The 12,703-nt window shown below is 44.4% G+C and overlaps 1 protein-coding gene across 8 annotated transcripts in view; it reads right to left on the reverse strand.

Annotated features, from left to right (window-relative positions):
• ep400 (E1A binding protein p400) overlaps positions 1-10,907 on the reverse strand; it is a 42,914-nt gene extending 32,007 nt beyond the window's left edge. For 5 of the 8 annotated variants that reach the window (XM_031819579.1, XM_031819573.1, XM_031819572.1 and 2 more), the window contains exons 1-20: positions 10,723-10,907; positions 8,604-9,935; positions 8,386-8,493; positions 8,170-8,251; positions 7,801-7,914; positions 5,730-6,112; positions 5,340-5,630; positions 5,066-5,251; positions 4,805-4,945; positions 4,626-4,704; positions 4,481-4,530; positions 4,328-4,382; positions 4,118-4,207; positions 3,842-3,955; positions 3,493-3,683; positions 3,109-3,286; positions 2,856-2,992; positions 2,418-2,587; positions 2,047-2,221; positions 596-732 (exon numbers count right to left, since the gene is read on the reverse strand). In XM_031819579.1, coding sequence (XP_031675439.1) covers positions 596-732; positions 2,047-2,221; positions 2,418-2,587; positions 2,856-2,992; positions 3,109-3,286; positions 3,493-3,683; positions 3,842-3,955; positions 4,118-4,207; positions 4,328-4,382; positions 4,481-4,530; positions 4,626-4,704; positions 4,805-4,945; positions 5,066-5,251; positions 5,340-5,630; positions 5,730-6,112; positions 7,801-7,914; positions 8,170-8,251; positions 8,386-8,493; positions 8,604-9,902 — 3,980 coding nt within the window. In that variant the 5' untranslated portion in view covers positions 9,903-9,935; positions 10,723-10,907. The remainder of the gene's footprint in view (positions 1-595; positions 733-2,046; positions 2,222-2,417; positions 2,588-2,855; positions 2,993-3,108; positions 3,287-3,492; positions 3,684-3,841; positions 3,956-4,117; positions 4,208-4,327; positions 4,383-4,480; positions 4,531-4,625; positions 4,705-4,804; positions 4,946-5,065; positions 5,252-5,339; positions 5,631-5,729; positions 6,113-7,800; positions 7,915-8,169; positions 8,252-8,385; positions 8,494-8,603; positions 9,936-10,722) is intronic. The other 3 variants (XM_031819580.1, XM_031819577.1, XM_031819578.1) reach the window with 2 other exon arrangements.
• Between the last annotated feature and the right edge of the window lie 1,796 nt (positions 10,908-12,703).

Genomic DNA, 12,703 nt, shown 5'->3' on the forward strand with positions numbered 1-12,703 from the left:
TGGATAGGGGGGTGTTTCCTATCCTCAAGGTCCTTTGCTGTTGTTCTGGGAATGATTTGCACTTTTCGCACCAAAGTACGTTCATCTCTGGGAGACCGAACGCGTTTCTCCACTCGTGCTGCAACCAGCACTGCAGCTTCAATGAATGTGGACCAAAGTCTATCTATTGGAATTGTGATACAGTGAATTACAAGTGAAATAATCTGTCTGTAAATATTTGTTGGAAAAATTACTTGTGTCAAGTAGATGTCCTAACCGACTTGCCAAAACTATAGTTTGTTAACAAGAAATTTGTGGAGTGGTTGAAAAACAAGTTTTAATGACTCCAACCTAAGTGTAAGTAAACTTCCAACTTCAACTGTATGTATATATATATTTTATTGATTAATACCTGGGCATCAAAAAACAATATAATATCTTACCCAAAAAATATTGCCATACGCAACTATCGACCCCCCCCCCCATCTAACAAATAATCGTGCATTTCCAGGTATAGAACCTGTGCTCAAATATTCAGTCTGAGTATAGAACTAAATACTATAGTAATTACCATATATTAGGCAGAGGTTATGTGGTGTCTGGAGGGCTGACTCACCCTGGCTGAGTGAGGATATCTTCATACATGCTCTTCTGTCTGCTAGAAAGGCGACACTTGAGGATGTGTTCATACTTCTTAGGAAGCTGCTTCTCCACGTCCCTCTTACAGCGCCTCAGGATGAAGGGTTGGATCATCTGCAGAGGAGAAAGGATGTCAGATTGAATGGTATCTAGGTGTGAACAGCTCTGGTAAATGGGAATCCTACTGATGACCAGTGGCACTGATAAACGCTTAAAATTGGAAAGCAGTGACTGTACAAGTAACATGATATATATATATACACACACACACACACACACACACATGACGTCAGAGCTCTGGCTCTGCGCAGCACTGTATGGGTTTTGACTGATAGCCGTTCTGAGCTTAAGCATCTTCGTCGCCTGGTCGATCGCCCGCCCGATCCCTCTCGCTAATTGGGCAACTTTTGCTGACTTTTTGTTTTTCTGGGTGAGGGAAATTAAATAAATTAAATTAAGAGGACTATGTATTTTGAAAGATGAGACGTTGAGGATTATAATAAATACCTCTGATATCATTCAAGCCAGCAAAACACTCGTGAGTCCAAATGTGCACTTCACATATCCATATCATAAAACTCATAAAATTTGCTGCAGCACACGCACCTGAACACTTCTTTCTATGCTCACCAAAATGATCTGTTTCCATGAATTGCACTGTAAAAGCCCAAAACTATTAAATCGTATTTTGTAACTTAGCTTGTCATGTTGGCAATATAACAGTCTGAAATGATGCCCACCTAAGCTAGATTGTGATTTAAAATGGACCGTTTTTGGGTTGCGTAAACAACAGTAATTGTGTGAGGGCAGGGACGCAGGTTCCAAAAAGTGTGCCTGCTCTAGTTCTTATAGTTGAAGACTCTTCCAGTCCTAAAAGTGCATTGAAACTACTTGGAGACACCAGTTAGTCCTCTCACTCAAACCCTTGTAATTTGTTGTCACACCTACCCCACATTTTCCAGGAATAGTGTTATGTTATTGAATGTATCCAGAGTATTTTCAGACTTATCAACAAATGCTGTGAAAAGTACATTAAATGTCAAATTTACATTACACTGTTGATTTTATGTTTGGATTTAGTTGTGTCAGGTGAACTGTTGTTCACTCACCTTTGATCTAATAATTTCCCCATAATCACCAAACTGTTCCTTTTCAATTGCTACCATGCTTATGCAGATACTTTTCATATTTCATCTATAAGAAACCTATGCATATAGGACAATCTCCTCGAGAGTAAAGGGTTAAGCAAAGATATCTTCTTTAATGACCAGAAACACTCATTAGGAATGAAAGAACCTTCAGATACACAATCACTTCATACCACAACTGAAAGCGCCATCACATTGATGGGATATCAATGACTACTTACTGACAAACTCAACACACAAGCATTAGGAAGAAGAGGGGTTTGGTTGTACCCCAACTGACCCTGTGCAGGCGGATGACCAGTTTGTGGCAGTAGTCCTGGTTCTGGTCTGTGCCTGGCTTGACAGGGAAGTCTGTGTAGGGTCTGGTGATGCCTGGCAGGAGGAAGTGGATCATGGTCCACAGCTCCTTCAGTGTGTTCTGGAGTGGAGTGTTGATCAGGAGGATCCTCTGCTGACTGGAATAGAAACCACACCAACACATCATTTGATTTTGTTTCTCTTGTTCTAACAATTTAAAAAGGTCAAACCACATTTAAGAGTTAAGCCTTCTAAACAAACTTTCATTTCATGCTGAGCTGAGACCAAAGCCTTCAGCAGACCAGTCTGTGTGGGAGTGTAGCCATGGTGCCACCCTAAAATAAGAGTTGTTACCTCTTGAGCGCAAAGATGGTTTCCCAGTGTTTCTCTGACATGTTCTTAATGAGCTGCACCTCATCCAGGACCAGGTGTTTCCACCTCCTCCTCAGGAAATGGCTCTGGTCCTTCAGCAGCAGCTTGTAGGACGTCACACACACATGGAAGCTGTTGGTCTCCGCCCACCACTGGAGACACATCAACAACACGAGTTATGGACAGACAGAAACACAAACTGGTAAACAAGGGCATTTTAAATAACAGCAGAAGCCAAAAAGTGGTTGAGAAGAACATTGCATTCTTCATTTCATTTCATTCTATTCATGAGAAGTGTGCATTATTTACTGTCACATTTGGTGCTGCTGTCCTGCTCAAAGTCTCTCTGCTTGAATGGACTCAAAATCGTGGGGCTGTCTATTGAAAAAGGTCCCGTTGAAACAGATCATTACTAGTTACCATTCTCTTTGCTCTGCGTTCCTGTCTGTTGCCAAGGTAGAGGAGGATCTTGAGGCCGGGACACCAGCGTTTAAACTCCATCTCCCAGCTCAGGATCTTACACGTCCTCACCACAACCAGATGGGGGCCCCAGATGCCTGAAAAATACATATAAATTAAGTCTATATGGATGTTCACATGCATAAAAATACCTACCTGTTTACGTAAATAAACAAAAGATAAGCATTGAATATAGTCTTCAACAGTAGATTACCCTCTTGACAGGCCAGATGGGCCAGGTAGGCCACAGTCTGCACAGTCTTGCCCAGCCCGGTCTCGTCTGCTAAGATGCCGTTGAGGTGTTTCTTGTGGAGGCTGGCTAGCCAGTCCACTCCGATCTGCTGGTACTCACGCAGTGATCCGTGCAGCAGGAAAGGAGCCTGGCTGCGGCCCTAAGATGCATAGCAAAGTGTCATAATGATTCCCTGTTTGTACATGTTAACCCACTAACTGTCCTCTTAAATATATATTTCATATAGCAGGACAGCAGCACCAAATTTCTCCCCCCATTTATCTTTCCAAACTCCTCTCATTGAAAAACTGGTTAAATGACACCCAACAGTGAACGACTAGTTCAGTGAGAGATGTGATGACTCACAGAAGTGGTGGTCCTGGCACTTCCCTTGGGTAGGATGAGTTCTGTGGAGGCTGCCACCTCTGCTATGTCCTTCTTGGGCTTCCCGTCAGCACCAGGGGGGCTGGTCTTCTCAGAACCTCGATACTGGTCCACACTAAGCAGGGAGTCTATCACTACAGCCTCGTGGGGGGTGTCCAGAGAGGACTCCATCTCTGAGGGAACAATGACTACATCAGCACCACTGAGGGAACACCACCAGTCTACAAATAATTTGGCTTTGAAACTAATAATCTTGGCATAGCAATGAGCATGAGGCACATAGCTAGATTGGTAAATATAGATTAAGTATATATGTAGAGTTTAGGTATACCTTCAGTCTCATCCCTGCCATCCTCATCACTCTGTGGGGAAGGCTGGGGCCAGTCAAAGTTGTCAGCGTAGGCACCAGCATACTGTTTCATCAAAGCATCCAGCGGCATCTCAGCTAAGAACGATACAAGACACAGAAGGAAGGCTCAATAGACACAAAAGACTAAGGGGCGCTTTTAAACTCTCCATGACTTAATGAGAAATGGAACAAAAACAAAGGTAATCGGGAGAAATCGATCACTATCTATAGTAAGAGAAAACAGTGCATCGTGCTGACCATCTTTAGCCAGATCTCCCAACTCTGCCTTCTGATCAGCTGTCACCTCCATGGCTTCCTGCTCCTCTATGGTGCTCTCCTCATCCTGAACTGAGAGAGAAAACAAAGCAATAGACAAGATACAACATTGTAATCAACTGTTCAATGCAACAGTACACCTCAAATGATAAACCAGTAAAAATCGCTGGAGAAATAGTTTTGTACACATACCTTCTTCTGCCAATGAAGTGCTGGACTTTCGCTTCTTTGTTGATATATTGGGCTCCTATGAATGAGATGAATTTTGAATACACGTCCCTGCAAAAACCTGACTATGTGTCTGGACATTCTGGACAACCAGAGTGAGTCTGTACAGCCACCTACCTCTTTTTCAGCTTTCACTGCGGTTGACAGAGCAGGTTTAACATATTGTCCTGTGGCGCAAAGAATAACCAATATATTCAAAACGACATTATGAAATTTAGATTGTTTTACATCAATTTCAAAAAGCTCTTGAATAAAGTCTCACCTTTACTCGTTGCTCTCTGCAGGCTGAGCGTTTTCAGTCTTTTTTCATAAATCTGGAAACGCAGTTTAATTTCCACAACCTGAGAGAAACCAAATGGAACAGATGAAGAGGGACAGAGTCGATGACACTACAGGTCTAAGGACAACAATGGAAAAGTTTCCACATTAAGATAAATGTACCTGCTCAATGTTGGACCAGAAGAACTCCACCTCTCTGGAGATGGTGCTAGCAATGTGACGGAGACGCAGTTCTTCCTCTTTCTTGGATCCCTCTTCCAACTTCTTCTGCTCGTCATGGTAACGCGAACAGGTGCGAACCAGCTGGGGAATATGCAATTATGATCAAGTAGTACTGAAACAATGTACAATTACATAAGAATCACAGACATTACTTCAGTAAAAGTACAATAAGAGAACTCAGCCTTCTTAGAGAACTCATACCTTCTTGGCAGCAGCCATCTTCCACCTCCTCTCCTGGGCAAAGTCAGCTGCCATCCACTGCATCTCCTCCAGTAGGTAGTCCCAGTGGGATTTGGGCCGAGAGGACTCCATGAGCTTGGGCAGCCTGCTGGCTGACCACTGGCCCTCTTTCCTCAGCTCAGAGATACGCTGGTGCACCTGGCTCTCCTGGGGGGGGGGGGGGGGGTCACATTATGAGCAGCTGGAAAACAAAAGCACTTGCAGAGTGATAGGTTTCTCAGAAGTAACTCCTCACCAGTTTGGCCTGTTCAGCTTGTTTGTCATGTGAACTCCCTTCTGATGACTGCATACCCGAGCCCTGACCAAAGCCTCCCATTTTGACTGTGGAGGTGCCGTTGGGGCCGGCCAGTTTGGACTGTGTGGCAGGGTTGATGTTGGGGCGGAGGGGGCCAATTGTGTGGGGGGAGGAGAGTGAGTTGGGGGCGTTGAGGGGGGCAGGAGACATTGAGGGGTTGGTCAGGGAGTTGGTCATTATTCTTTGGCCAGGTTGGTTGGAGTCTGCTCCAGGACGAGTGAGGGCCACAGTCTGATCAAGGGAGGAGAGAGAGAAGACAAAACACTGATCTATAAACCTATGACAACAACCAAAAACATGCGATGTTAGGAAGCTATCCTCTAGACTCACGGCCTGTGCTGGCTGCAGCATGAGCTGGGGCTGCTGAGGCTGCATTTGGAGGTGAATACCAGACTGCATCTGCTGCTGGAGCTGGGCCTGGAGCTGTGTGTGGGGGTTGACTGGAGCCATGATCTGGCCAGCCCCCTGCACCTTCACCTGGAGCTGATTGGCGGCCTGTGCTGAGCTATCCACAAGTAGGGACTGCTGAGAGAGAGCCATGGGCAGGACTGCCATGGGGAGGGTGCCCTGGGGTAGGCGGCCTGGCAGCTGGGGGGGAGGAGTGTGCAGGCTGGCAGCGTTCTGCACCGGAGGCCCTTTGGACGGGTCATACTGTGGCTGGTTCTGCTTCTGCCCGGGGATCTGGACTGTCTGCGGGTTGGGGGGCATCCCGCCTGGAGCACAGTAACCAAGTCATAGGGAACACAAAGGGACGGAGTGGAAAAAGGATAACAACATGTGGCTGTGAGTTAGTGTTGCTCTGTGGTTCCTCGATCCAAGTGTTGTCATGTCATACCAATCCTGCTCTGAATGAAGCTTGAAGGCCTGTTAAAAGATAGACTATACACGGTGCAGATAGAGAGACTGAGCAGTAGTCAGGCCAGAGGGCCACTTGTACCTCATACGTAAGCCATTATTTTTCAGTACTGACTGAACGTGATCAGATTCTAAAAGGAAAGTGTTTACAGCCCCATCTATTGTAATAGCTACCCAGAACATATGAATTGGATGTACGTTATGAGTCAACAGTAGTGTAGTTCTTACCGTTGAGGAAGAGTGAAAACTAAAATTATACAGCACAATGATTACAGAAGATACAAATCAATGTGATCATCTACATATATAAAATACTAAGATTGTTAATGCAAAAATAAAAACATTCTCTGTAAAATGTTAAGAGAATGTGATTAAAACAGCTAAACTAATCATGCATAAACACCTTCAGCAGAGGGACTGAGAAGAAAGGTTTCCAAATCAAATGAAATAGAAAATACAGAAGAAAATAAATAAATAAACGCACAATCACAAAAGCACCTGATGTTTAGCATGCATGAAGCAATGTAGTTATTTTGTGGAACACAGAACATAGCAAAGCAGAGAAGTGAGCAGGACACACATGGGATCTTGCAGATAGCAGGCCTGGGCTGAGCATAGCTGTGCACCCTGACTAAGCAGCACTTGTCTTACCCCTCCCTGACCATCACTCACATAACCTAGACCACATCAACACCTGGACCTGACAGACACACCCACACCAACCTGTGAAATATCATGACTGCACCAAACCTCATCTACCCGGCTCCCCTTCTTCCTACTACGACTGAGGGAAAGAGGCCAAGTCAGAACGATATGCCATGGAAACAGATGGGGGAAACCAAAAGGATGAGCATGATGGAACAAGTAAACAATAGATGCTCTTGATGACTGACAACTGAACATAGGATTGAGATGCATTGTGAATCCACTTTGACAATGCAAGGACAGACAGCGGAGGGGGACAGGGGTGTGGGATACGGATGGATGAGAATGATGACGAGTATAAAAAAGGAGGAACGAAAAAGCAATCATTAAAATGAGCAAACATGCCCCACAGAAAATACATGAATTTTTTCCAGGGTTCCTCCTTTCTCACTTTCCGTGATCCGCTTGCGAAATAACCAAAGCTCCAACGGCACAGGAAAGTCCGTCCAAACAGACGATCGAGAAGAACAAAACTTCAGAAAAGAAGAAACGGATGGAGACGGATGATCAATAAAACATAAGTCAAATCATAAGACATGGCATCTTCCCAGTGAGAGGCTACTCCTTTTCTTCAGACTTGTTTTTAATTTTTTTATCTTCTTCCCCATTTTAGCCCTTGGTCTAGAGAAAAAGAGCATGCTGGGAGAGCTAAGACTGAACTTCCTGAGGTCTGTTGGGGTGTCTGTCCAGCGGATGGATGAAGATCGCTTTGTTGATGCTGCTTGGCGGTTTTCGTTGGAGACGATGGGACGTTGTTGGAATTCAGTTTGTTTCTTTGGATTAAGGACACGTCCAGCAGCATTGAATAGAACACAGAACGGCCTGGTAGTAGCACTCCTACCTTGCGCTGTTGGCATAAGCTGCTGGAGTGGAACGCCAGGTGATCCTAAAGAACCAGGATGCTGGAAAATCATTCCATGGCGACCAACTTCAATCCGGGACCTCTTAGCCTGATCTGGGATTTAAAACACACAATACCCTCATAACGGAAAAAAGACACTCGGCAAACAGCAATGACCTTCTGTACACCATACAGACCACCTCTCCTTCCTTGCGTTAAGACTTCTACAGACAGCGCTAGTAGAAGATGGCAAATATCTAAAAGCAGAAGCAATTTAAGGGAAGAAAATAAAGAAATAACAAAAAGAAAGAAAAGGGAGAGTAAACAAACCAACAAAAGAGCCACGGGAGTGTGCTGTCCTTGCCTTACCTGCTTGTGCCATTGCCTGTTGCCTCTTAAAGGGGTCCATGTCCCCTGAGTTTGTCATGCTGCCAACTGATCCCTGGTGCACCTGAGGAGACATTTGCAAGGGTTAGTAAAAGCTTGGCAATCTAAAAGGAAATATTTAAGAGAGAGAAAGATAATCAGTTCCATCCTCTCTGTGTAGGGTTTGCAGTCATTTGGTGCCCCATCACCATTCTCTACCTGGAACTGCTGCTGGGAAGAGAATGCTGCTGAAACATTGGGTGGAAGCTGTGTAGCTATGGCAACTGGTGTTCCGGCCTGTCCATCCTTTCCAGTTACAACCTTGACCTGGGAGTGGCACAGAGATTTGAACTAAATTCATATAGCCTATATACAGGACAGGAATTAGAGACATTCTGAATGTATACATGGTAAATCAATCAATAATGTAACAGTACCTCATCATTGATGACCTCAGACTGCTCCTCCTCTTCCTCTTCCTCCTCAAGGTCTAGGTCATTCTGTCTCAGGTAAGTGAAAAGCGGGACACAGGGCTTCTTCTTGAAAGCCAAATAGTCCATCATGTTCCCCTGGAGGTGCTGCAGGAAGAACAGCTCAATCAGGTAGTCTTTGAAGACCTCCTTCAGACCCTCCATCTTCTTAGTGTGGTGCTCCAGACACTGCTTCCTCAGCTGGGCCACTTCTGGGTTTGAGGGTGCAATCTCCTCCAGCTTTTTGGGTATCTGTTTCTTGACGGACCCCAAGCACATGCCGGTAGGGGTGAGAGGGGTATTGGGGATGCCTTGGGGAGGGTTAATGAGGGAAGGGCTGGAGGGAGGAATGGTGGAGGGCATACTGAAAGACACAGTGGCAGCTGTCCCCACTCCAGTTACCATACCCTGTGAAGTCTTCTCAAATATCATGGGACGCGCCAGCTGCCCCTGGATGATACTGCTGATTTGAGGTGGCAAGTTGGAGGTGGTTATGTGGCCTGGGCTCCCCAGTGTGGGCAAAACAGTCCCACTGGCCACAGGACTCTGAGGTCCGAGGTGGTGGATGGTGCCTCCCGTCTGTGAGTGGGGCTGGGAGAGACTGCGTTCACGCACTGAGCCTGGCACCCCTGGGGAGGACAGCTGCACCTGCCCAGCTGTGGTTGGAGTTAGCTGCGTCAGCCCTGTCCCCTCTTGGTAAACAAAGTGCCCACTTCCAGGCGGGCTGCCAAGACTGATTTGTCTCACAAGCATGCCAGCATCAACAAAGCGTGTTGGGCTCTGTCCACACAAACCCAGTCCTGTTACAGGTGCCCCTGGTCGCTGGAGAGGGACTGGGCTGTGCTGAGTGGGACTTTGTGGCAGAGGTGAGGTGACCTGGATATAGGACGGGGCAGGCTCAAACCTCCACTGCGGGGCCGTGTGCTGAAAGCCGGGAGAGCCTGGGTTCTGGAGAGGGAGCGGGGTGAGGGTGATCTGTTGGTTGCCCGTCACCATTTGACTGACATTTTGTAAGGTGATGTTCATGTTCTGGCCTGTGACAGGGCTGCGGCTCATTATTATCTGGTAGTTGGGGGACTGGGGGCCTGAAGGGCTGGCTCCAGATGCAAACGTGGTCACAGTTGATTGTGGGTGGTTGGCTGCTGCCTGCTGTTGAGTAACTGCCATGGTCTGCTGCTTCTGGTGATCTTCTGCTTCAGATCCAGTGGTGGACTTGGATCTCTGAAGTTGCCGTTGCACATTCTGTGGTCCACTCCCATGGTGCATTGCGTAACACTGTTACTGTATGGGAAACAATACCTGTAGAGGATAGACATTCAAATCATGTAAACAATATTGGTGATATTTTATATTCCATCTTAGTCAATCGAACATTGACATATTCTTTGTAACAATGACAGTCACAATTTCGCACATAACTTCATGATACTGAAACATTACAAATGTTTTATTTATTTTGAAAGCCATTAGGCAAAATGTCATGTTGAGTTTCATCACAAACACGCTAACTAGCTAGCTAGACATTCACTGTTAGGCGAGAGACGCAGATAAGCATCTTGAGTGACAGCTATAGAGCTAGTTAGCTAACCATTGTTGTTGGCAGAATTTGACAGGCAATGTAGCAATGCTATTGAGCTAACGTTAACTAGGTAATATTATTAGCTAGCTACCTGTTTAGCTTATTTTGTGTTATGTCATTAACTAGCTAACACCACCGTCATAACCAGCCGCACTGATTAATAAACCATAACGTTACCGCTGTAACTACAGCTTTTCAAATTAGCTGTAGCCAGCTAGCTACATTATGCTAATTTTGCACGGCCGTGTCCTTCTAGCTAGCTAGCTCAGATATGATATCGCTAGATAACATTAGGGTTTAGTATGATATTAGCCAATGCAACTCAACGCTGTCCATGTATGGATGAAATGTGTACGGTGCTTAGAATATATTTTTGGAGAAGTCATCTAAACGTCCATATACTTAGCACGCGTAAGGCCGAAATGCCGCTCCTTCCCCCCGATAGTAGCGTGCTAGCTAATATGTTAGCCGCAGGGTAAATAGACATCACCGGATCTTGTTACTTACAGCAAATACAACTCCAGCGGTAGTCTCATCAATCAAAACGTATTCTTTAAAACAAAGACAATAATTATGTAGTGCAAATACTGCTATACAGCAATATTAAATTTAATGCATTGGACATATTTCATTCTGAAACATGGCGGTGGACACCTTATTTTTTTTCTATCTATTCCTTGAAGAACCGGAAGCAGTTCCGTTTCAAGGGAAGTGAACAACCCTGGACTCGTGCTGATTGACAAGAATGTAAACCAACCCCTCAACATAAAATAGAGTAGAGATGATTTCTAGTACCTCTATGGGCGCATTGCCCTTAACCACAAATAGTTTAGTCCAAAGAACTTGAAATAACCTAGCTATAGCCAATTGATTCTCTCATGCTACTTTATTATATTAATTGTTTATATATTTTCTTCCCTAAAACCAACTGCAAAACATTTCTTTACACTATAAAGATGCGTCAAACTCAATATATATAGTCATGAACTAGGACAATTTAAAATATTGTAGTAGGTTTATCTTCCATCTCCACCTACCAATGCCTCACATCAAAACATGCCCCCTCTGTACTGTAGATCTGGATTTGGTCAAATGTTCTGCTGAGCAGCTGGCAAGCGTAGAGTACAACAGAAACATCCCACAAAATGTTATAGACATTTTATTATAATCACTATTCTCACACAATTTTCTCATATGAAACTGATTGTGGTAGCTTGGTTTTGGTGAACAAGAACAACATACAGTCAAAACAATTACTCAACATATTTACAAAGACATTTAAAAGGTGCCTCATTTTTATTTCAGAAAGCGGATACCATTTTTTATTTATTTTTTATTTCACCTTTACTTAACCAGGTAGGCTAGTTGAGAACAAGTTCTCATTTGCAACTGCGACCTGGCCAAGATAAAGCATAGCAGTGTGAACAGACAACACAGAGTTACACATGGAGTAAACAATTAACAAGTCAATAACACAGTAGAAAAAAAGAGAGTCTATATACATTGTGTGCAAAAGGCATGAGGAGGTAGGTGAATAATTACAATTTTGCAGATTAACACTGGAGTGATACATGATCAGATGGTCATGTACAGGTAGAGATATTGGTGTGCAAAAGAGCAGAAAAGTAAATAAATATAAAAAGTATGGGGATGAGGTAGGTAAAATTGGGTGGGCTATTTACCGTTAGACTATGTACAGCTGCATTGTCTTTCAGAAATAGGTACATTCAAATGTATAGCCACAGGCAGTAATATAAAAACTAAAGATTAAAGCCAACCACAAAAAAAGCCCAGAATTACACAAAATCGTACTAAAAATACAATAATAATTACTCTATCCAGTGATGCCTGATAAATCCAGTAGATAACAGTAGCATACTACTGGACTGGCAGAACATACTGTAGCATGACACACAACCACAACACACAAGGCTCTCAGAGTGGAGTCAGTCAGAACCACCCACAATCCTCTTCTTCTCCCTTGTGGTACTAAACATGTTTGGTACTAGTCTGTGGGTTGAGAGAAGCTATATCAGTGGTCTTGTCACTGAGCATGTTCCATTCAAAGTGCTTTTGTGTGTCAACAGCGAGGAACTCCATTTTCACAGAGGACAGAGGGACACCAGAGGGTCTGGAGGTGCTCTAACCAAGCTCAGAAGCTTCAGCTAATATTGTAGCTATAGTCCAAAAGCCTCAAGCTCAATCACACTACGCAGTCTGCCGAGCAGAGAGGATGCGTCTAACGGTTTTCTAGGTGTGGTGAAGGAGAGTCGGACCAAAACGCAGCGTGTAGATTGCGATCCATTTTTAATCAAACAAAAGTAAACACGAAATAACACAAACACTACAAAACAATAAACGTAATGTGAAAACCGAAACAGCCTATACTTGTCAACTAACACAGCGACAGGAACAAAGACACTAAGGACAATCACCCACGACAAACTCAAAGAATATGGCTGCCTAAATATGGTTCCCAATCAGAGAC

This window comes from Oncorhynchus kisutch, linkage group LG3 (assembly GCF_002021735.2).
Source record: "Oncorhynchus kisutch isolate 150728-3 linkage group LG3, Okis_V2, whole genome shotgun sequence".
Lineage (NCBI taxonomy): Eukaryota > Metazoa > Chordata > Actinopteri > Salmoniformes > Salmonidae > Oncorhynchus > Oncorhynchus kisutch.